Source organism: Buteo buteo, chromosome 3 (genome assembly GCF_964188355.1).
Source record: "Buteo buteo chromosome 3, bButBut1.hap1.1, whole genome shotgun sequence".
NCBI lineage: Eukaryota > Metazoa > Chordata > Aves > Accipitriformes > Accipitridae > Buteo > Buteo buteo.
In genome coordinates, this window is record NC_134173.1 from 20,904,304 (window position 1) to 20,930,481 (window position 26,178).

The 26,178-nt window shown below is 37.4% G+C and overlaps 1 protein-coding gene across 10 annotated transcripts in view; it reads right to left on the reverse strand.

The window, feature by feature from the left end:
- Positions 1-26,178, reverse strand: part of PTPRM (protein tyrosine phosphatase receptor type M) — a 502,188-nt gene that overhangs the window by 204,295 nt on the left and 271,715 nt on the right. For all 10 annotated transcript variants that reach the window (XM_075023029.1, XM_075023027.1, XM_075023025.1 and 7 more), the window contains exons 9-11: positions 25,254-25,363; positions 20,459-20,660; positions 15,951-16,053 (exon numbers count right to left, since the gene is read on the reverse strand). In XM_075023029.1, coding sequence (XP_074879130.1) covers positions 15,951-16,053; positions 20,459-20,660; positions 25,254-25,363 — 415 coding nt within the window. The remainder of the gene's footprint in view (positions 1-15,950; positions 16,054-20,458; positions 20,661-25,253; positions 25,364-26,178) is intronic.

Below are 26,178 nucleotides of genomic sequence, written 5' to 3' on the forward strand. Positions count from 1 at the left end.
AAAAAAAAAAAAAAATTGTCTCCAGACAGTTAGCAATACATACAGCTGCTTATTATGACACTCCTCACCATTGCCAAGCTGTTCGCAACCATAGATAGATATCTCTTCCTCTTTTCCTTTAGAGAGGAAAATGCTATTTCCATTTATTTTAATTTTAGAGATGGGAATGGTGAGAGCATGATATATTGATTTGCAGAAAACTACACAGATTGTCCCTACCTGCACCAGAAATAAAAGCATGGACTCATCTGCATTGAGCCCCAGTGCTGTATCTTCTAGTCCATCCTTCCTACCACAATAAGACTATGGTTTTCAGTAATCAGAAACACACTGTAATTCCTCTCCTGGCCATCTGAAGAGTCTTTGCTCCTCTTCATCTCTACAACAGAGCTCTCCCTTGGGGAAGATGGGCCTATTCTTTATCTGGGTGACTTTGTTGTATACAAACAAGTAAAACTAATTTAAAAAAAAATGTTGTAGAGATGTTTCAAGAGGCTATTTCTGCTGATATCAAAGAATTAACATGCTATTTCAAGTACAGAGCTTCTTTTACACTATCCTGCTGGTGACCTCTGTCTTAATTTGAGTTTTTTTTCCCAGCAATCACCTATTCAAAGCAGGGAGGGATGGAGGGAAGGAGGAAGAGGGTGAGAGGGAGGTGGAGAGAGAGAAGGACACAGAGGAAAAGAGGGAGAGACAGAGAGGGAGAGGGAGATTTGTGTAAAATCCTGCAGGGAATAGGAATGCCAGTTAGTCCCAAATTATGTGGGGGGCTTTTATAATGAAACCCACCAATAATCAAAGTTATCTAGGTTTAGGAAACTTCTCTTCAATTTTCTTTACAGTGATTTATATGATAAGACTGCCTCCATCTTTCAAAATTTTTATTAAAAGCACCTTCTTTCCATCAGAATAGTTTAGAGTAACAACCCCCCCCTCAGTATGCAGTGCAGTGAAAGGAAGGTGTTTTGGTTTATTCCACTTTAAAGGACAAATAGCATATCAACTTAAATGCTCACATTTTTACATCTGTCATGCTGTGGAGGTGTTTGTGCTTAGCAAAGTTCAGAGAACAGTGTGTAACTTTTAGTACAAAATTGTATGACCTAAACTGTTGTTGCTCATAAAATATAATAATGAAAATAGATAATAGCTGGTCTTGCACAATTTTTGTTAGATGCCACAAGTTTGATATAATAACACAGCATTGAATATTTCATTCTTGTAACTTTAATTTTTCTTTGTCCTGGTTTGATCAAGATAAGATCAGTCCTAAATTGCTTTGGAATATTAGCTGGGTAGCATGAATGTATTTTGTATTCTCTCAACCATAACTCATTACATGGAACTTGCCTGACATCAATAAGTCACTATTGCTTTTGTGTGTGTACGCGTGTGTGGGAGCTTGTGTGTGGCTCGATACCCTGCTGCTAGGCTATTTAGTGATAAAATCTGATATAATAAAATATTAATTACAGCTGAAAGGTTGGGTGAGAAATATGAACTCAATTACAGTCCCATATTGTGAACAAAGGGTAGGGTGAAAAAATCCTTTAGTTATAGAGGTTTGGGATAATAAAAGAACAACTAGAACATTAGACTCAAGCTGAGTGCTCCCTAAAAGGCCACCTGTTATTAATCTTCGCATCAGGCATAGAATTTTAAGTAAATTAGGTCAAGATGAAAGATTTTTGCTGCTGATTTTTTTGACTTAACTAATTTAAAGATTTCTTTATCTGAGGATTTTTTTCTTTGATGTCACTGCAATTTAGTAATTAGAAATTTGTAACAAGCACAAGGACACAGCAATTACAATTAAAGGTTAGATATCATAGATGGTATGCAAAATGATCACCTTATATGGTATAAAAATAGATGAGAACTATCAGCTGATTCTAAAAGTCTTTGTTTCAGTCAGATTGGCAGTTTCTCAGTGCCAAACTGTAGCAGATGTGGTCCTACCATCTTAGAAAGCCAGGTTTTTTTTCACAAAACACCAGCAGTGGAATATAAATTATTTTAAGACTTTTTAATAAATACATTTCTGTTCATCTGTTCGATTTACCTGAGTGTGGAGTCAGATGAATGACCAAAGACTTAATACAATGTGACCAGATTGTAAACAAGCACAGCTGTGAGCCAAAGTTAGTCCAAATCAAATAATATGACCTTGAAATCCTATGCATAGTAGTGAATTATAAGAACTGAGCAATCTTATCTATTATTGCAGGCTAAAATGTGCCATTGTATCATAAAATAAGATTTTAATTGTCTGAAGAACTGTGTTTTCTAGTCACAGTGCTTTCTATTTCAACAAATTTTGCTGAAACTATGGCAATATATTTTGGTACCAAGCCAGAAAACATACTTTCAATGAATTTACATTTATGATACTTGGAACAATCCAAAGACCATTTCAAAGCTTCTTAATCAGCTTTATGTTCTTTGCTTAATTTCTTTTTAAAAAGAACACAGAAAAATGATAAGTTCATAAATACATGATAAAAATATCTTGGTACAGCAAGCAAGGTTCTTTTACAAGCCAATATTACACCATTTAACTCACCAGTTTTCAAGTTGCTAAGGCCAATTTATAAAACAACTGGAAACCATGGAAAAAGGAGTAAAGTCTTCTCACAGATTAAAAGAATTTAAAGAAAGTAAAACTGTCTAAAATAATTTAGTCTAAAGAAAGAATGAAGTTAGAGAGGATCTGAAGGAAATACTCAAAACTGAAAGCCATGGCAGAGCTGACTGATCCTTTCTTTTCAATCTGTCACAGAGAAAGAAAATACTGATGCATAATAGTACTGAAGTACAGATCAACAAGGAAGAAACAAAAGGAAATTCCAGGAATCTAAACACATGCAAACCAATATGCAACAACCTGTGAGATCACACAGCCCATCTTATCAGAAGCAATAGTAGCATTTCTGAAAGTGTATGCCTGACTCTCTGATATTCAAAGAAAGCCTGCTACTGCTTGCAAATTTTAGGTCTGCTTCTGACTAGAATGGAAAGATTCATTACAACACACTTTCAGCTCCAGTAAAGTCACTGACAGTACCTGAACCACCAGGTTCCACCTGGTTCCTTCCTATGTAAGCCAGAGTGCAAAGAAGAAACAAATTAGTTATTTTTCCTATTACAGAATATGACACAATGCTATTACCTGGTCTTCACAAATTAGGTAGAGAATAGATCTAGCAAGGTCTAAATGACCAGTTCACTTGGATTCCCAAGAAAACAGGAAGGCAGACTCTGACCTAACAGGGATATTACTAGTTCTTTAAAGCTACATGGTATGAATGTGTTATGTCATTTCCACTAAGTAATTTTGAGATTCAAGTTATTTTTTTTAAGAAATACTATACTACATTGTTATCATTCTACAATGTTCAGAGTTGCTGGATATAATATGATAAAATACCATACTGGAATTAAAAGGAATGGAGTAACAGATAAAGAGGCAGTCTTCGTGCAAGAGGCTGCCCGAGTCATTTCTCTTTCAAAGAAATCCAGGGCCACATGCAAACCACAGGTTTCTTCCTCAATAGCCCTGAAGAAGATCAGTAGCTACACAAAGATAAAGTACAATGAAAAAAATACTTTGAGAAATAATGTGATGTACTTAACAAATAGGAAGATTTCCTCAGATCTAAATCCATACATAAATGATAAGATACATCATTGCTCATTCTCCTGTATACAACTCCCAATTTATGTTTATTATATAAGACGCTGCATCCTAGAGCAGTGGTTTTCATTCTATTCTCTGCAAATTCCTCGGGATGCACAGTTTGCAAAAGGTAAGAAAAACTAACATACAGCTTATAGATTTAAAATCACAACATAAAGATCTGCACATACGCTGCAATATCCTCAGGGGTTTACAAATTAAAAAAAAATATCACTTCTTCTAAGAAAAAGTGATTACAGGTAAGCAAGATTCTATTTCAATATTTTCTAGTAAACCATAAACTCCTGCAATGCTGTGACTATGCTGTGGAGAGTGTCCATGAGGTGTGGACACTGCAAATGTAACAGCATTCACGTGTGTAACTATGGCAAGTTGCACAGATCCTATTCATGGATGAAAAACAATATGCACATGCAAATTGATCAAGGAGCCTGGATATTACACAGAAATGAAGAAGTAGTATTTAGAGCAGGAGATCAGCTAATGGATTAATGACACAATGTTAACATTAAAAGAATGAGATCTTTCTATGTTCTACAAAGCTGTGCACTGAAAACTCACTACTGAATTGGGCTAGGGAATTAAGCAAATAGATGTATTAAAATGAGTGATTTATAAGTAGAGGGAGAATGCTTATTTTCTCCCTTTTTCAAGGATGCTCTGCAACCTGCTGGTTTGTGTGCAGCAGAGAAAGAAAAATATTTGCTGAAGCAGCTGAATGAATACACAAGCCAATTTCAACAAGTTTTTTGATTCAAAGCTTGAAAACTGTTTACTGCTCATTAAAGCATTCACAAAGGATATGAAGTTTTTAATCTATTCAACCAGGGGATACAACCTAGAGCATGGAGAGACTAGCTCAAACAGATCCACTGAGGTGGTTTAAGATGTTGCCTCATTTGACCATTTTCTCCTTCTGCCAGATGCTATGCTTTCATGGGAGACTTGGTGGAAAGTAGCACATGCCTGTGCTTCAGTTGCAACTGAAAAGCCTAGCATTATCACTTAAGCAACCCAAGGCACAGACACATATTCTCCTGCCAACTCTGCTGTGGGAGAGCAGGACCACAGCAAAAATAACCACAACATAATTCTCGTCTCTCAATGCTATTGGCTCTTTCCACAACTTAAACGCAGTGCATCCTGGTCCAGCAATTTTGAAATGGAGATTACTGTCTGTGTTCATTTTCATCCTTTCTTCTCTACAAAAAGACTCTGCAGGGTGCTCTAATCAGCAGTGCAGAATATGCAGGCAGATACAGAAAAAACAGTCAGGTTTGTGGCATTGTCCCCAGTTTCTCAGGACTTCTGTGGATAAATACAAGGCTGACCTTCTATTCTGTCAGTGAAGGTATAACTCTTCCTCCTCCCTGCACTGGGAACAGTGCTGGTAGGATTAGGTGGTATAGAAGCCTTGGCAGAATGACATTGTACAGCTCTTCCCACAGGAAATCTGGCCGTAGATAAAAGATTCTGCACAGTTCAGGATTAGCACAACTGTTAAATACAGATGAGATTTTGGCCTTGTGCTTCTACTACCCTCGGAGACTAATCTTAAAAACAGATTCAACTCTAGATGTGAGAACACAGTTAATTCATTCGCCCTTGCCTGGTTTCCCCATGGTAATTTCTCCCCAAATTCAACATTTTTATAATGCCTTAGACATCTGTCCTATTGCTCTCTGAGACTGTTTTAGGCTAAGGCATTTATACTCCTCCTGACTGAAGAGTTGCTGCTTTCAGTTGTAGAGCCCAGTAAGTGACTCTAATGTTTCTTTATGTCATTTAATGTAATCCATTTGAGCAGATTAGCTTTTATTTAGCAATGCTTTAGAGTCATGATGCTTGTTGTAAATGCCAGTGATTTCCTTTCCTACTTAAATGAACAGTGTAACAAAAAGAAAGTTTTCATATTAGTGTTCAGTAAAATGAATACTCTTTCAGCATCCAGTATGGGAAATGACAGTGTTTCACTCAGAGCACATCTATAGCTTTTATTCCTCTTTCTATGTAGCATTCCTCTTTATTCTTCCATCTCCTTTAATACTACTTAATATCAAATAAAAGCATTCACTTGTTTGCTTGCAAGGCATGATCAAAATGCTTTAGTGTACACAGAACGGGTCAATCAAATATTATTTATACTGAGAGTTAGGATTTCCCCCAAATTACTTTGTCCTGGAAACCACAGTCCTCTTGCTATACATTTATGTATTATTAACAGAATCTTTTTTAATGCAGCCATTTAGCGTTTGCTGGTGAATAAAGGGCTCATATAAACTTGCTCAAAAAACACAATACCAGAAGAAAAAATCATAAGGTCAACAGAAGTATGAAAATGCACCATTGTCAAAGAATCTATGGAAAAGGCAATTAAAATGGTAAAGGTTATTTCTGTGTTGTAACCTAAATTATGGGAAAAACTCCACTGACTTTTGGCTCCGTGATGAAGACGACCCTAGTCTGTGTGAGCATCTTGACAAGAGCTTCCGCTTTTTGGGGGGTTGTCATGTACAGAAAACTGAAAAGGGACTTTTGGCACCACAGTGCCATGTGACTAACTCTCACACAATACCACATCTCATAATTATTTCTATAAATCTATCTAGCACCACCTTCCTGACATTTATATCTGTACCTGTTTCAGAGCTTCAGTTCACCACTGGGTAGAGACTTTATATTTGAGCTGTTTATTTACATGCCCTCTGAACTGAAATTGTTCTTCTTCCTCTCTGAAGTTTATTTCTTTGATGTATTTTTAGAAAACAACCATGTCTTCTCTTGGCCTTAACTGGCTGGCTGAAACAAGTCTAGTTCTCTCGGTCCCTCCATGTGTAACACAGGTTTGCCCATTCCCTGATCATTTATGCCATAATGCTCTGCTGCTGTGGAGCTAGTAAATTCATATTACTTGGTAGATCAGGACTAGGCACAGGAGTTCACATGAGGTCCTGCCAGTGTCTTGTACAATAGCATTTATAGCTTGTCACCTTTGCTGGAAACCCCACCTGCTGTGCACAGTCTATTTGCCTGTTTCACAGTCACGCCATGTTTTGATGATTCACAGTCATACCACAAGCCATTAATACACACTTTCTCCTCCTCTGTTATTTCCAAAAATGAGCCTCTATCTTACAACATGCATCCTTGTTACTAGCTCATAAAATGCAAACTTTGCATCTCATGCTATTTGTAGGAGGTTAATCCTGAAGGCTATTCAATATTTTCTGTGCAGCACTCCAATCCAATGCTGCAAGCAGGATCTACTTTTACTGCCAAATGGATTATAATGTGTTATATGTTATAGTTGATATGTATAAACAAAACATGCAGTGGGTCACCTCTCAGTTGATAATTCAGTACTTCACAATACAGCACAATGAACATGTACTTACATCATGGCCACTGGTTTAGAGCTCTTGTGAGCCACTTAAAAATACATAGTTAATTTAAACACTTATGAAAGAAAAGCAATTGAATCTCAATAACCACAAAAAATATAAAGTATATGAGATGGCTAAAGCATATAAAGATTGATGCGCAACATTGCCGAGGCTTCAGTACTAACAGGGCCCAAGCAGCTACGGCTTCCAACATGAGCTGCAAGACTGACTTGAGTGCTTATTTAGTCAAATGGGTGAACAATCACTAAAAATGACTCCATACTTTTCACTTTGGACATCTCACTTCAGCATCCAGCACTCGAGAGCAAAAATACCAATAAGATTCAAACCTCCATGAAAACAAAAGAACTGTAGTGAGATGATAAGCCACAGTGGAAAATCTAATTTCACGTTGACATTATGGATATGGGAAATGCACATGCATAATACACAGAAAGATCAACAGTGAAAGCTCCCAGAGAGAGCAATGGGTTATATGTGCCTGACAATTCCTAACCACAGTTTTACAGGAATTCAGAATGGGTCACTTAGCACTGTGGCTACAACTAACATACAGCTACTGCGATACATACTGTCAGAAAAGGACTTTAAAATGTCCCCAGAAAGTACATCCCCACATAATCCTGTACAACAACCACTCAGGGAAATGTAGCTGACTCACATACTCCTCCTTCAATCCCTCCACAGCATGTGGTAAAACGAAAACAAATCCCTGGCATATTTCAGTAAACGCAGGGCAACAGCATCTCTTTCTTACATTTTCAAGGGGTGCTCTGGTTGTTTTGCATTTGAACTCAGGTATGTATAAACTGAGTACACTTTTAAAAATCATGCAATGAGGTAATTTCCAGCAATGTTCATAACTCTTTCATTGTGGTCCCCAAATTAAACACCTCTCTCTCTCAAGCCAAGTGCCCAGAAATACACCTGAGCCCCCTGTATGCTCAGTGGGAGAGAGAAACATTTCTCTTTACAACTCCAGAGGGCTACTCTGAGATGAAGGTGGGATTGTACCTCTCATACTGTCTCTATGGGGTGATCAATGTGCCTGTAATTGAGGAACTACCTAAACTCATCCAGAAGTAGATGCTTACATTTAAAGACCTGAAAGGCACTTTATTTGGGGCTTTACTGTATAGGTCTACATCTGCTTAGGATACAAATGTCTGAGCTGTCTCAAGAGAAATGTGAGAGTCATGCCAGCTTTTTCCACCTAATAACCTAATGACTTGAGAATGTTCTCAGAAACTAGAGGCCAGTGTTCAATATTGTTTTCAACCTGAGAGGTTTTCACCATACAGCTCCCACCCTTCAGCCACCTGAACAGCGTTACTGTGGTCTCCTGCTGAGGTTGGCCTAGCACATGGACAGAAATACAAGAAGAATCAGAGAACCATGACAGCATTCATGAAGGAACCTGTCTAATCAAATGGAGACTCTCCCTAGTCTGTCCATTATTTCTGTTTTTATTCAATGACCATCTAAAACACATTCAAAGTCCCATGAGAAAGGAAAAAGGACTTCAGGTCTCTTACTTGCCTAGGAGGAGCTTTAGGAACTTTGTGCTCCTAGTTAGAGGTTTCTGCTGGTTTACTGAGAACATAGTGATACTTCAGAACAGGCTGGTGCTCAGAGTTGCTAAGGCTGAGCTGCCTAAAATCCATCTAAGCTATATGTGTAACAGGAGATTGAACAAAGAAATGCAACACTGTCCTCCCTGTTAAATGTTTTGAAAGGTTCCCAGCAGGGCTTTAGCACCAGCCAGCTACCACTGTCCCCAAAATTTCCAGACATGAACCAGGGCCCATTCCCAAATGGTAATCTGTAGGTGGTCATGGTGCCTGGGAGCTCTGTAGTATGAACATGGACTGTTTTTAGCCAGGTGGTCTCAGTGGTACAGAGAGAGAATGGTACAGGGCATAAAAAATTCACTAGTAAACATGCATGCCTAAAGTCTGAACTCAGGTAGGCTAAGCTGAGCACTGAGTAGCCATTCCTTGGAAAGGGATCATGGAAAAATGACACTGTTCTGTCCCTTGCATACTCAATGACTGAGCTGTTCATTTTAGTAAGTAGATTTAAGAAAAACATGTTTTATCAATTCTTACTGAAGTTGGCAGTCCAGAGCCAGAAAAACAGGGTATGAGTTCCAAGAGTTTATGATTCACCAGTTGAATTGCTGCTGGACTTCAGCCTTCACCAGGGAGATTGGAAAAACCCAGTGGTCCAAAGGATGTTAGCAGAGAACTAGCCTAGCTGAACTGGACTACCATACTGTCAGAATGAGAGGTAAGCAATACAGAGAATACTATCATTAGGAATTATGCAAAGACATGGTCTCCACTGCATCCTACTTAAGGCCAGCATGTAGAAAGAAAGTTACAAACCGCCCCCCCCCCCCCAAAAAACCCAGAACCTCATAACAGTGCACCAAATTTTTCAGTTGTTAATTATAACCAAAACTCATAAGAAAATATCAGTGAGTTATGAAACTGAAAAATAATCTCTTCAGAGATATAGAATAATTATTTTCTCTTTTATCCTGGAATTGCTCTAGCTTGCTTTATTTATCATATATTAATTTTTGTTAATCACACTGCTAAATAACAGATAGCATTACATGCTGGTTCTCAGTGACACAGATTCCTACTTAAAGAAATCAAGAATCAATGCTTCTTTTACCCAGGGACTATGTGAGAAGTCACAGTAAAAGGACCATGGAAATTTCTGAACAAGCCAGCAGGACATGTGAAGCTGCACCACACATGCTCAGGCAACATGTACCATAAATTCTACCTGAAGTCACAGTAAAAATCCAAGGACAAGTTCTACTGCATAACAAAAAAAGAATTACAGCATTTTTACACCATAAGCAATTATTGGACTGTTCACTCAATGAAACTGAAATTGACCCTTCTGTAAATAATGATACTTGTTGCTATAAAGAAGTGACAATTATGGGCATTAATAAAACCCCATCCCTTCTGTATCACAGACATACTCAAAGAAGTTTACTGGCTGCCTTACAGGTTGTAAAACTATGATTTGGAAATACAGTTTGCAGGCAAGAGCTGACGCTACAGCATACAATTCAAGTCTTCATGTTTACAAACCCTTAAACAATAAAAAGGATGCTTGTGGCAAGCAAATTAAAGAATGGACAGTAACTTCCCTTCATGCTCTTTAGACCTTGTGGTCTCACAGTATTTCAAAAGGCTGTATTTTGAACATAACACTTCAGAATACTAGTGAGTTAGTAATGCTACTTGAACATGTATAGTAACATTATTTCAACATAACCATTTCTTTATCATAAATCCACCAAATATCTAGACTGTTTTATCAGTAAGCTCTTGAAAGGCCAAAGTTCACTTTTCATTTTATTGGGAAGCTTTCCAAATCTCCCCTGGTTAATGCACACTTTTGATATTTCTTTTCTCAAATGTGTCTACATGAGATTTTCTTTTTTCTCATTACTAAATTACCATGTAATGTCACTGGGAATAGAAAGAAATTACAGTAACATGCTAGCATTACATAACATGCTAGGTAGGAATTGTGAAGAGGACAGAGCTAAAAATACAGATATTGCAATGCTTTTATTTGCATGTGCTGTTGCCATGTTTTTGCCCACACAGAATGCTAACGTGTCTCTTAGTGTGCAAATCAACATTCTCCCATTTCAAAACTCATTTGTTCACTTATCCTGACTTTATAATCATACTCATGATGTCTGCCTTCATAATTCATGCATGGGAATTAATGCTGCACTCTTACCATGCAACATAGAAACTCAGACTGAGATACCAGTATTTCTTCTTCTCTGAGAAGTGTATTGCAACTTTGAGGCCCAGCCCTGTGGCTGCCATGTACTCACAAAAGCAATGCAAGTGCCCCATGGTCTCTTCAAGGCTATGGAAAAAATCCTGAAACTTTTGTATTCAGAATGCTTAAAGCCGTGCTGCTTTTTGAATTCCAGTGGTATCTGTCACAGGTTTCCAGACAGCCTGGCTAGCTTGCTAGCTTTTGTTTGGATTTCTTGATTGCCAGTGAAACAATTTAATCTGCTGATCTGCTGACCAGCTGAGTGTTTTTGTGAAGATGCTAAGCTTCAAGAATAAAGATAGGTAGTGGCTTCTCTGGAAGGCTATCTGTTAGATTGGAGGGTCCTGCAAAAGCTCTCTCAGGCTTCTCATGATCCCATTTCTGAACAGTATTGTGTGCCCTAACTGACATGGCACAAGGAAGTGCAATCTCTTTCTGCCAGCCTATGAGAAAGTGAGTAGACACAGTGACAAAGCAGAGGAGATGGCCAGACATGTAAAAGACTGATCCTCATGACACCAGTCATGCTGAATGAAAGAGATGAGGCCCTAAGACACATCCTCCTACCTTGCAATGTCTGTGGCAAGGATGGGAAGGAAATTGTGACCTCTGCTTTGTGTGCAGTGCATGGTGGTTCCAGTGGGGAACTGCTGTATTACGTACAAGTCTTTGTGTTTCAAAGATGACAACCTCAATTTAATTTACTCCTTCCTACTGCTAGTCAGTGGGTAGAAATTAGGTGTCCTCTGTCATTCATTTAAGAATCATTATACTATGAGTGTTGTTGAAATGGCAAAGCCACATACTGCATGAAGCACTCCCTGGACTTGGGGTGACAAAGGTTTCTTTACACCATGCATCTTCCTGTGAATCATGCTGTTCCTATCCCAGGGACCATGTGCAGGTGGCCTTAATTCCACCTGTGACAACAGGCCCAGTATTTACAGGGTGCCTTTAAAGGTCTGGATTAGGCCAATAAGTAATGTACATCTCTGTGGAATTTAGACAATCTGAACACATCATGAAGTGTTTATCTGATGAAGTAGTAGAAGTGAATGCTTACCACTTTTGATAACATGTAGTTTGAAATTTCTGTGGTAGTTTTCAGCTGCACTTCAAAATACTTAATAACTTAATATGGCCTTTTGGGCTGAAATATAATGTACATTACTTCTTCAGGGAAGAGAGATTAGAAGTATGTTTCAAAATTAAGCACTTCAAGTAAAGAGATGTTTGCTTTATTTTCCCAGTAGAGCTGTTCTTATTTATGTATGCTGAAGAAGGTGGGCACACTGATGATAAAAGGGATGCATTGAGAGTACACAGACTGCCTTCACTCTAGCACACTCTAAGCTTTCAACTCACATAATTCAAAGTTTACTTGCTTCCTTCTGCGTGTTTTCTTTAAGGTACTTTAATTATACTACTTGGCAATTGCTGTAATTCTCTCTGTCCCTCTCATCCTGTCTAGGCTTTGCAGCCCCAGGTGCTGCCGGGAGCGATCCCACACACTCAGCACAGGACGTACTCTGGCATCCTAAATGCCAGGTATTGCATCCACAGGGCATTGCTAGCTGACATGCTTGGCCCTCTTGTTCTCTCACTTTAGGCTGGAAGAGGAAAGTACCAACCGTCTGTGGTGCCTATAAGAGCAGGAAGGGTGGCTGAATGGGCCATTAACTGATTAGAAGGCTTTAATGGGGCAAATCCAGCTGAGCCAAACTCTGTAATGTAATATATGAGAGCAGGAGGCAGAGTAGAGCCTGGATAGTCTTGCCGTCTTTCTTATCCTGCATGCTCCTTGCCCCAGTCTGCTGCTCCTAGATTGCTTGCTATTGCCAGGTGGTTCCAGTGTTATCTGGGCCTAAATCTTTGGAATGTTTACTGTTAAGGCTTTTTGAGGATGTGGCACAGAATAGCAGGAGGAGGGTAGTATGGTGACAGCATTTTGCTGATTATGTAAGAGAGATAAAAGCAGTGGCAACACTCAATCTTTATCACGGCAAAACTGAACGGAAATCTATGTGACAAAGAAAACTTGCTTCTCCCCACTGAAGCTAAAAGCTTGCAGGAAAACTCTTCCAGAGAAGGTCACAAGAACCTTTTATAATGGAATGCAGCAAACAATTTAAAGCTCTTTCTAACATAGAAGAATATATAAATAACACCAAATACATGCAGTCACTGAGCATTACATTTTTCATTTCTGTGTATGAGCCAGATCTTTGCAATAAATTAGCATTCCTTGCTGAAGTATGTGGAACTAACCAATCTACGTACCTGCAGACAATTTGGCCCCAGGGTCTTCTAAACTTTAGGCTAGCCTGCCCTGAAGAAGTAAAAGGTACAAACAATACTGCCTTGGAAGATTAAGTTCCTCAACAAATGTTGAAGAGGCCTCATTGAAAAAATATTTGCATTTGCATGCTTTTTATGCAAATTCTTTAAAACTTTACTGACTCTTACATACACATTTATTTGAAAAAACGAGAATATTCACAATAAGACATATTAGACAATTTCCACAGAGCCATCATCTTAAACTAAAAAAAAAGCCTTGCAAATTACAATCATTCTAAAAATCAAAATAGCTTAGCCAGCTGTTAAAGAAGTGCATACATTCATCATTACTGAATGCATTACTGCTTTAAACATACATAATTCCGAAATAATCTCCTTGAAATAAACACAGCAACAGCCATAAAACATGCTGGATCTGAAATTGAAGACAAAGCAAGCAGTATTTGTCATATTAAAACTCTGACAAAATACATTTTAATCATGTCCAGTCTTATGAATACTAAAACAACCTGGAATGCCATTTGGCCTTCATGATTAACCTGTACTTTATCATTGTAAACAGAGCTTCCTGAACATTTCTATAAAGCCTGCTTTTTGAATCAATATTTAAACAATCAGCATTGCCCCTTCTCTCCTTTTATGTTGTGGTGGTTGTATGTGGATTCTAAATAAGGTATAAGATATTGGGATTTTTCATATTTAAGTAGACAAAAAGAATTTAATCACAGAAGAAAGCTGGAATTCTGAACGACCTCAGGTATTAGCTTTGTTGACTTGAATGGTAGAATTTGTGCTCTCCTTATCCATCTCAGGAATTACAGAATTTTATGTGACATGGTTGATGTGTTGATCAATAAAACAACAATCATTTACACTGCAAGTTTAATGCAGTTTCAAAAATCTGCATTAACCAAGCTGATAGTTGTAGCAGAATCAACAGACAATGCATCTTGCTTAGTGGTGTGCATAAATGAAGTATGTCTAAACTTTTAACATCCAATGAATACAGATTAAGATGATAAAATCCATATGCAGAATGTGTTCTGCAAGCTATGCAATGACAGTGTGCTTGTGAGTAATGCACAATAAAATGATAAAAGTATGAAGAAATTCGTACTTTAATTTTCACTCTCTGCTTCACTCAGTATTTACATTGTGAATTTGCAGTCAGCATTCATTTTAAGACCTGTTGCAAAGGACCTTGGTATATTTGTTGCTGTGCGTTCATCTGTCAGTTCTATAGCTTCATGTTACTTTAAATCTCTCCTCCTATTTTCCTAACCACTCATCCCCTTATTTGGCATGCCTTAATCTCCTTTCTATTGTCAGTGAAGTTTCTGATGTGTCACTACTGCTAGAGGAGTCAATCATGTTTAGTTCATGATGCAGATAAAAGGAATGAAACTGGTTTTTTACTAATGGTCTAATACGTTTGTCTTTAAACAACGACTCCAAGTGGTATTATTTTAATCCAGATGCTTGAATTCAGAAAGACTACACTATAGCTTTGTGAGAGAAAGTAAGAGAAACATCAAATCATTCTCTTTCTAATCTAATCTGCTAAATCAAGCAGTTTCATTAAATCTGCTTTATTTAATTTGTTTCTTTCTGAGCTGGTTCAGACTTCCCCAAAGTGTTACCTTTTCTTTTTAAAAAGTTGTCTAAATGACCAACAGGATGGCATTTCCTAAATGCAGACCTAGATACATGTAATATATAATGCAACAATGAATATGTTGCATAGTAAAAAAAGCTAATTATATGAAACATTGAATATTCTGAAGAAACCCAAAGAACATTTATTTTCATTCACGCCTATATGAGCATACCAGATCTGTATTTCCCAGACAAACAGAATTATGAAAAACCTTAGCATCACAATGAAAATTATTGATAGTCATTCACCATAGGTGGAAACTCTTCCTACAGAAACAAAAAAATTAACCATTTTTGATGATACATGATTAGCCAAAAGGAAAAACATTCTAAACCTCTGAAAAATCTATATTTCTCTCACCTGTATTTTCAATTATTCAGAGCATTGAGCTCATTACTGGTTCTCATTCAAAATAATCTAATCATTCCTCTGTTTTCTTCACTGATAAGCAGGCATCTTTTATTCTAATCAATGAAGGACTTACACAGTACCGTGTACCTGGCAGTGAAATAAACCTCTGCAAATTGGAAATTCATTAATGGGTACTATATAACACTAAAGAATCTGAGTTATTGGTTTTCCAGGTTGATTTTTTTTTTCTATTTCTGCTGTCACAGTCAATTAAATGTAAATACTTTATGAATGTTACAGTACATATTGTTTAAATTGGCTAACTTACTTACTAAGGGTTGATTATCTTAAATCTGTGAAGTAAACAAGAAGAGTGAATATTAAAGACAGTAGCTCAGCATAAAAAATGATATGCCCTTGAACTTATAACACTGCAGTAAGCAATTACCTTAAAGAAGCCACCCACACAACAGAACTATGGCTTTGTTCCTTATCTTCAAAGAACAAGCCACTTGCATCTGGATCAAATCCTTTAAACAATACACGAACACTCAACATCAAAGCACTTTCATTTTCTTCAGTTATTTAATTTAATTAGAGCTAATACAGACATGAATTTAGACACTGATTGCTGTGTAGAAAATCCCCAGAAAACATGTTCAAGAAATTAATCAATTTGGTTTTAATTTTATAAAGATTTTTCCCCCAGTACCTGACAGGAGCGCCTCTGCTCTGTGCAGGTTTCAGCAATACTGTCACAGTGCTGTCAGTTTGATTCAAAGGTGTTTCAAGTTCATATGGTGGCATAGACGGTGCTAGAATAAGAAAAGAAAAGAGGCAAAAATAATAATTATTCCTGTATTTCTTCTTTCAAGAGCTGTATCTTTATTTGAATAGGTAATTTTAAAGACTTCTTCAAATATAAAAAAACATATTACAGGTCTAAGATGCTTTCTGTTACAATATAAGTGTGAGACAACTCTTAAAATAACTTCAGCAGTGTCCTGGTTTCAGCTGGGATAGAGTTAATTTTCTTCCTAGTAGCTGGTATAGTGTTATATTTTGGATTTAGTATGAGATGAATGTTGGTAACAGACTGATAGTTTTAGTTGTTGCTAAGTAGTGTTTAGACTAAGTCAAGGATTCTTCAGTTTCTCATGCCCAGCCGGCGAGAAGGCTGGAGGGGCACAAGAAGGTGGGAGGGGACACAGCCAGGGCAGCTGACCCAAACTGGCCAACGGGGTATTCCATACCATGGAATGTCATGGGGGGGAGTTCGCCAGGGAGGGCACGGATCACTGCTCAGGGACTAACTGGACATTGGTCAGCGAGTGGTGAGCAATTGCATCGTGCATTCACTTGTTTTGTATATTCCAATTTTATTTTATTATTATTGGTTGTTTTTTATCATCATCATCATCATCACCACCTTCCTTTCTGTCCTGTGGGTCTTTATCTCAACCCACAAGTTTTCCTTTTTTTTTTCTGATTCTCTCCCCCATCTCACTGGGTGGGGGAGAGTGAGCAAGCAGCTGCATTGTGCTTAGTTGCCAGCTGAGGTTAAACCACAACAAGCAAAAAAAAAAATCGAAATCAAAGAAATCCCAGCTCACTGCCAATTTCAAGACAGGAAACAGATGCTAGTAAGAGTAAGGTTGCAGAAAGTATTGAGAATCCATGACTTGGAAATGAAAAGTTATCTCAAGAAGAGTATCTGCAAATGTACATTTAGCTTCATCTTCCAGCCAGTGGATACTTTGTGTACCATACTGATGGAAGTTACTCAGAGTATATCATGCTCCATATACAGATAATATCAACCTCTACGCTCCTCTAGCAAATTAAATAGCTCCAACAACGCAAGTCTTTCCTTCAAGTGTACTTTCCAGTACTTTTCACCTTCCCAGTAGAAGCTGCATTTACTTGAAAGGTATATGAACTTCTCTCTCCTTTATCCATATTGCCCTATATATCCAAGTAAGGATTGCATTAACACTTTTGCCCACAACTCTTCAGTCTTCTGTGAAAACAACATCGTCACCGCTTTTCATTGATATTCACCAGTTTTGAAATGCTTCATAAATAAAAAAAATAATCTTCAAAAACCTCCTTGTAAGATGAGAGGTCCTTATTCTGTTTATAGTCCTGGATATAAGGCACAAACATTTAGACTAATCATTTTAAGAAATTTGGGTACCCACTTTGAGAAGCCTAAAGGCACAGTATTACACAGTACTTTAAAGATTCAGACACAAGATTCATATATTTCAGTTTTGCAGTTTTGAATATCCAGAACTTGTTCACATAATGCCCCATTCTCAAGTTGACCATCCTGAAAATAAGGGAAGCACAGAGTAACTGCATTTCCAAAAAGCTGTATAAACTCTGAATGTTTTTGGAACACTGTGAGTGTCATTTCTCACCCTCGGTCTCCTGTCCGCATTTTAACACTTCTTGTACTCTTCCTAACTTATGACTCCTAGGTGCCTACTTGCAGTCTTTACTAATCTTAGTCTCCCTCCACCAAAATTGTTTTCCTGTCCAGGATATGAGGTGTGGTTCTCCCAGTCCTGCCTTTTAGTCCTGGTTCCTTTTTCTCTTCTCCACAGACACTTGGACGTTATCTTTTCTTCCACTCTTCTCCTGTCTAGGTTAGGACTCTTCCTCCTCCATACTGCCCACATGTAAAGAAGGAGCTTATCAATAAACAGAGAAAACAGGAGATACTCTTCCTTCACAGTTTTTGCAACTGCACACCCTGGTCTTCAGCAGCAGAAAGCTCAGATGCACTAAAAGGTAAGGCCCTTAGAGACTCTCTATCTGTCTTGGGCCACATTGAGTTGACAAACACACGGGCAAGGCTTTAAAAGCTTGTAGAACTTAAATCTGTTTAGTGAGTATGGCATCTATGGTGACATTCCTTGCTCAATTCTGTCAAGTTTCCACCATTTGTGTGCAAACTGCAACATTTACAAATTGCCCAAATCTGGAGAGATTTTCAGAGTGATGGCTCAGAGTAATGTCTCTCTTCTTGCTAAATATTTAAATCCCTGTTTGAAAGCAATTCAGTAATGTATCGGTCACCAGAATTTTTCATGACATCAGCCATGTTCCTGAAATGGACGAAATTCTTCTTAGTATGAAAGGCAGCATACAAAAATTTCAGCCTGCATAGCTGACTTTTCACAAAGTTATGTGCAACAGAAAACAGGCTTCTAATAGAGTGCCCATCTATTTTGATAGCATGCACTGCTACAAGCTCTGCTTTTGGTAATATGTATTTACATACAGATCACTTAAATCATCAGTGTCAATCACATAACTGTAGAATGAAACATGGCAACTATTTACAACACAGAACACTACTACTCAAACACTTAAGGCAGGAAATTAAGAGTATTTTATTCAGATGAAAATGCAGTCTAGAGTTAGACAAAGTAAAATGCAATGACTCAATTCAGAAACTGGTCAGAAAGCACTGTTGTCACCTCATCTTTTCTAAAAAATAGTGAAACCTTTCATCTATAAAGGTTTTGTTTCATGTCTCTCCAAAATGGAGAGCGCTGGCCTTATCAAAAGCCTCAGAGCCTTCCAGTGAGACAATGAGATCACAGGCCAATAGCACTGCAAAGAGGGTACCATATTCAACAGCTAAAATTTCAGTTGGGATATTTCAGTGGTGTTAAGAAACGCATGCATTCTGCTTCTATTTTAAATCATCAAGAGACTGGCTTTAACTATGCATGAACAAGTCATAAACATTCCCTGTTAGTAGTAGTAACATGAAGTAATGAGAGAATGGGGTACAGACAAGACAGCTTGCAGAACCTCACCACATGGTAGCCTGGAGGTTAGCTTCAATCTCAAGCATGCCTGCAAGGTCTGTTCACAGTACTGAGTTCTAGTTGGTGACATATCAAATTTAGAAAAGAACAACAATTTAAGATCCAGCACTATTCCCAAGTATCCAGATACTCATTCACTCTCAATAGTCTTCTTTCCTCGCTCTAATAAGGGCTGATTCTGCCGTCCTAACTCATATCAAGCTTTGCTGTGTCAGAAATTGATATCTGACAGAGAAGGTTTCTGCTCAGTATAGGAAAGGGGATGGAAAATGAACCCCATCTTTACTGATCAGTGTTAATTATGTTTAACTGTCTATAAAGAATAATTTTCTAACTTGAAACGAACATCTCTATTGGCAATAACTTCCACCTTGCATTAACCACCCTTTCCTATAATAAGAAAAAAGAAATTGCTCTATTTCTGATTAATACTTATTACTTCTTTTCATTCCAGTGAGGACAGAAAATGAGTGATGGGGAAAATTACACAGAATGAGAGTAAAAAAGAAAGAAGATTTTGTACCCAAATGCTTTCCTTTATCCTTTCTGAAAAGCACAGTTGACCACAAATAGATAAGGCAATTTTCTATAAATGTTATCAAGGGACCATGGTTCAACTGTCAGTTTAATTCCCAGGAACAATGTAGAGAAGTGAAGAGTAAAGGGATTTCAACTGCAACTTTGCAAAACATTTTGTCATCAATTACATAAGCATTTTAGAGGATGTAATAATATTGCATCCCATCAGCTAGAGAAATGAAGTGTTCCTCTGCCTCTGGGAGGGCTTTAAAATATTGTTCATGGATCTGCAGAAGTGACAGAGTCATGCTGCTGTTATCTGAAAACCACTAGTCCTGATGTTCTTGTCTAATACAGTTTCATATCCACTTCAGTCCACATGCCTGCTAGGAACATATGCAGGCTGGCAGTTAGCTACGCTTCCTAAGCGAGCACTAGACATACAGTATTTCTGCTTTGCTCTCAATTGTTCATGGCTCATTAAAGATATTTTCCAGCACTGTTATGGTACTAATTTAGAATCATGTCAAGGCTGACTAAGCTCTGAATGAAACCTTCCTCCTCATGTCCAAAAAACCCTACACTAAATGTTGCAACAGCAGCTGGCACATAATTCATAGGGTTTCTTGGGTGATAAGTTACAGTTGTGAACAGGAATGTCAAAGTACTAGCTGATATTTAAGCACTTTGAAGTTTTTCAGATATGTTAATATATGTCACTTTGTTATCTTCATGGATGAACGTGTATTTTACTGTTTCAATTTGTTGCTTGCTAAATCCTGAAGAACAAGTAAACAATGAAAGAATTACCCATGTCATTATCATAAGCAAACAATAATATTCTTTAATCAAGTACCTGATATTTTAGTGGTGAACTGATTTGTGATTGGAGGTCCAAAGCCTTTAGCTGTGCTGGCTCTGATGGTAAAAGAGTAGGTAGTGCCAGGATACAGTCCAAAAAAGAGATAGTGCGTTTCATTCCCTAGCTTTGAGACTCGTCCACTTTGATTGGATAAATCTATTTCTGGGTCAAAGGAACTGACTGCTTTGTAGGTGATCTGTAAAAGAATAAGAAAGTTATAAACTGCCTTCAGCAGAGGGATAGAGATTGCATCTTTATCCAGTAAACCCTTCTGATGTATGCACTGTCAGACATTTTATGATAAGCTATCTTACTCTCTTATACTCTTCAAATCCCGAATCCCATGAAGGGACACAGAAACTCAGCCATAACTGGTATGACTTATTACTTTTATAGATACAGAGACTTAGAGGCAGCTAGATTACAACTCTAAAGGATGGGTTCAGGCTTACATTAATTCCTTCAAGATGCTGGCTTTAAGAGTGTCATTTTTTCAATTCATCTTACTGTTGGTTTTGATCAGCAACAATAAGAAAACCAAAACAACCAAGTGAAACAGATAAGTGAATAACAGAAGGTGTAGCCCCCAGTTCCAGCTGACTTCACTATAATTACACTTTGCTCTGAATAAGATTATCCGTAAAAGATGATAAGGGCAGCTTAAGGCAAATTTTTGAGAAAGTGGGTAAAGCTTGTATTTTAGTCTGAAGCTTAGCTATTGTAATTGCTAATTTGGAATTTTTCAGGTTATTATATTGTACCTAGGTCAGATTCTCAGTTGGAGGAAAGGAGAGATAAAATGTTAGGCAATATATGCAGAGTGTATATTGTATCCTCAGTTCCTTCTTTGATTCAAAAAGTATTTTTAGTTTCATTAGAAGTGTTAATATAAGTTCACAGGAAAACTTGATCCAGATTTCTTCTATTAATTACTAATTTCCATGCACTGTAATGAGAATTTAAAAATGAGAAATCCACTAAAAAATTAAAAAGAAAAAAGATTCATCCCTCCTTTTTACTTTTACAGTTTCATTTGTATGTGAATAATTCCAACATGCTTATTATATAAAGTCATAATTGACATTCTTTTTGCTATATTTATTCCACATCATTATAATTAATGACACACAAAACAATACATAGAAACATCTAAGTGTTGGCATTACACACCTTAAATGCTTGCAATTTCCTAAAACATCTGACTTAATGAAAATTGATTTTTATATGGCCTATCTGATATAACATCAATAAAGTGCTGAAAATTAGTAATAAAAACTTTGATACCATCTAGATAAACCCCAACATTATTTTGGTAGATATAGGCAGATCCTCTACAACTCCTCATCCATAAATTAAACTGCAAGTGCCTTAAAAACCACTCAACTAACCCTTCTAATTATAACAGAAAACAGAAGAAGATTACACTACCAAATACCTGAACTTTTATCAATAAAGAAATTAGGGCTACACATTGCACAAAATAATCTCCCTTTCTGATGGTAAGTGTTGTTAGGTCTGCTTGTGGGAGAGTGGGTCATAACTTTTTTTGGAGATTTTAAGAGACAGGTTAGACAACTACATCACAACTATGTTTTATATACAGCTGATCCTGTTTTGCCACAGGTACATGAACTATTGCAGTTCCCTTTCATTCTCTTTTCTGTATTTCTATGATTTTTAACTGTATTTTCCAAAATCTCACTTAAGTTTTATTCAAAATAATACCAGGCCATTGGAGAATCTGCAGTTTATGTTAGATTCTTACAAATTTTTTGCAGTGTTTAGTTATTAGATAGCTAAGTGGCTGATGTTCCCTAATGAAATAAGTTCTTCCATGGATCATGCAGAACACATGGAAAAAAGAAGTGTTTTGCCTGGTTAAAATGAACTTGCACTGTTTCTGTATTTCACTCCTACTTGAAAGACTGTTCCTACTTTTTTTTTTTTTAAACTAATTTGTTATGTCTACCATTGCTAATGCCAGTTCAGCTTTGCACTGATGAAAAAAAAGGGCATGAGGGTCATTTTGTCACTGGATGTTGACTATTTTTATCGAATTTAGATGAAACCTTGCCAAAAAGAACTAATCCCTTCATTCCTACAACTGTGGACCTGTATTGGTGATAGAGGAGCAAACCAGTATAATTTGTCATTATGTCATTTTTTTCATCTAAAGGCTTCTTTCTTTAAATATTGGTAAAATAATTGGATTTGCACTTAATTTCACAAGAACAATGAATACTTTAATATTTGATACTTCAATGCATAGTTTTTCCCACCATATATATCAAAAGACTGTCACCTTCAGGCACTAAAAACAAATGCCTGGCCCCAGAAAACAGACTAAGTTATAAGATTTTTAACAACATACAAAGTTAGGTACTCAGAGTAAGAAATGCTAGACACAGAGGTGAGATTGAGCTTTCTCTCTGGGAGCAGCAATGCAGACTGAGGACTGCACTTTAAGTTCATCTATCTGCTGGGATCAACACCTTGGGATGGATCTCCTGCCCAAAGAAGGTGTCTGCTGCTGTAGTCTTAAGGCTGCCCCTATAAAAAACAGCTACCAGCCAAAGAGCTTGCCCTGGAAAGAGCAGCCTTGCTCCTAGGTCTGACTCAGGCTTACCTACTTGCTGTTTTGCCTCACCCAAGCTACATGTCTTCAACTCTAGACTAACATACCTGGCACCCTCTACTTGCTTTCCTCCTGGCACTACAATTCTTTCACCCCTGGTTGTGTACAGCCCAGTGGCAGGTGACAGGTGAATGGAAGGAGCTTTCACCCCTTGCTGTGGCTCTGCGCCTGAGTCACTCCCCTGCAGGCAGATTATCATGAATTGAGGAATCCCTCAGGCTGAAATGTCCCCTACCCAGGCCTCCCCCTTACTAGATTAGTGCTCATCTGCTAGGCGATTCTCTGAAAGGCGAATGCACCATGGTTTTCATGAACATACCAAACATGGCATATGTTTGTATCAGAGCAGCTTTAGTGGCTATGCTTTTTAGATCAGAATTGTTGATGCACACACCACCAAGGCTTAGATACCTCTTTGTCTAAGCTTTGGCTTGCAGCAAGGCGTAGGCAGGAGCTAGACACCTCACTTCTCAAGCTTGGGTGATTTGGAGCTGTGCTGGATGCATTACCTTGACAGCACAACAATCAGCCAGAGAGGTGCCTGCTGAGAGATGGATAGTCTAAATCAACCTATAAAACACAGGTACTTAAATTTCACCTAACTTGTCTGGATCTTATCCTGTGAGCTACTTCAGTTAGCTAAAATATACCTCAAGTATACTTTTATATTTCACTTGAAGTACACATTTATAATAGGTAAAATGTCCCTGTGATTCACTGTGTCTATCTGTTGGCCTCCAGGTAGTTTACCAGTCATATTTATAAAAACTTTGTGATACATTTTAGGCTTATAAGCAAACACCAGGGCAGAAAAGTATTGACAAACAAGCTTCCAGCAATTAGGTGTCTGTTCATATTCAGCCACCTGCCTGGACTGAGTTGGCATCTTTAAAAAAAGTGACTGCTTGGTTGCATCAGTCTGTTGATATCTTTCACTTAAAAATTAATTAAATCAAGTTTCTGATTCAACTGATTGCCTTGCTCCCTCCGTCTCTGCTTTGAGGTGTGTTAGATAAACAGTATAAGGAGATATCAGTATTTTCTTTTCAATATTCTCTTCACTGTTGGAATGCTAGGTTCTTTTGATGTTCAGAGACCTGCACAGTCCTGACTACCTTAGAAAGTCTGGCCAAGCCATTCTTTTTCATCTCTGAATACACTGAATACTCTGAATGCACAACTCCCATTACAGCTGATGGAGTTTTGTATGTATATAAACATTTAAGAATGAACTGCATGTATACAGTGCATATACTCCTCAGCAATGTAATTAGACATGCGTGCATGTTCATAAGTAGAAAGATGATTCACCAGTGTGTGTTTCTAAACATTAACATATTAACTAAAATATTCTGATTCCTGAAGACAGGCAACTGTTGAACTAGCTGGAAAGTAGTTAGCTTTATAAAAAATCAGTTCATACTTTTTCATAACATTTTATCCTCTTACAATAGAATAGTTTTCAAAACAGTATCAATAGGTTACCATTCAATTTAACTTTTCTTTTACACTGTATCTCATATAGGTGTTTTTTTTTAAACAAAACATTTCACTACCAACTTTGTACTAAGGTCAGGTAAGAAGCTCAACAGTGGTTACTGTCTGACAGCTTAATCTGTGCAGTCATTTGTCAATTTTTCTAAAAGGTATTCAGGCAGAGGTTCCACATGAGGAAAAGCAGCGATTTTTAGACATCTAACAACATACATTTTTTTTGAATTTACATTTAAAACATGCTACCTTTTTTTAATTATGCCTGCTTGTTTCTATCACAATAGGCTTCCTGTAATGAGACTTATCTAAATGTGATGTTGACTGTCACCACTGTGTTATGTTTCCTATTTTTTAAAAAATTCACTAAGATCTGTCTTTCAATCTTTTAAATATTTGATCCACATTACTAGATAGGATCTATACCACATGGTTCTAAAACTAGCAGTTTCCTTAAAGCTGATAACCCAAGGACATTTTGGGTCCTGCATAATTCACTCCTACATTATGTATTTGATTTTATTACTTTGTTAGTCCTACTATCTTCAAAAAGAAGATTCATTTTATATAAACTGGGGGAAAAAATTAGTTTTCTTACTAATTATGCACTTTTGAAAATCAAAACTATACATAAAAATTAAAACATGGCAAAATGCTAGGTACCTCATATGAAGTAATCACACCATATGTTTGCGCTGGCTCTCTCCACTGAAGAAAAATCTTCTCTTCAAAGGTACTCCCTTGAATGGATTCAAGTGGCACAGCACTCGGGACTAACAGATACAAAAAGGAAAAAATGCTGTTTCGAGAAAAATTTCAGGAGACACTCTGCTTAATATTTGCACTGTTGAGGCATAAAAACCGTCCTCCCCAAGACTGAAGAAGTAAAGGCCAGAGTAGCTCAGAAGGAGAATTATTTATTTAACAAGATACTGCCATTAAGGAAACATATGTCACCTTCAGCGTAAGAATTAGTGAGCATCACACTTTTCCTGTAAAACATTATTGATGAAAGAAAAGGACAAATCAGCTTTTTATAAGGAATTAGGTGATATCTACTTGTGATACCTACTTATCAATAGTGTTACTGTCCCATAGTGAAAAACATATTAACCATTCATATATAAAAAGCACTGAAGTAACAAGGTATAGTTGCAACAGACTGAATTAGAATGATTAGTTGGGGAAGACAAGCCACATGTTACAGAGAACAGTGATGCTCACTGACATTAGGACTGAAGACCTACAACAGGGTGAACATAAGGAAATTATGAAGCAGTCAAACTGAAAATCTGACATTATTCATTTTCCTTAAAGTCTCTAAATTTATGAGAATGACCTCTGAAGAGTCAGGGATGTCCGAAGGTTCTGATAAAAGGTATGTCAACTGCTCTCAGGTATCTGCTTCTGTTTCCTGTTTGTTCTGCAACAATTACCTTATGCCCAAGCCAACTTCAGCGCAGTTTTCAGAGAAGGAGATGTATAAACAGCACATGGACATGTATCTGTGATTTTATTTTTGCAACAATACTTGCAATGGAATGTGAAAAGAAAATCCTGAAAAATGCACACAGGACTCTTGTGAGGC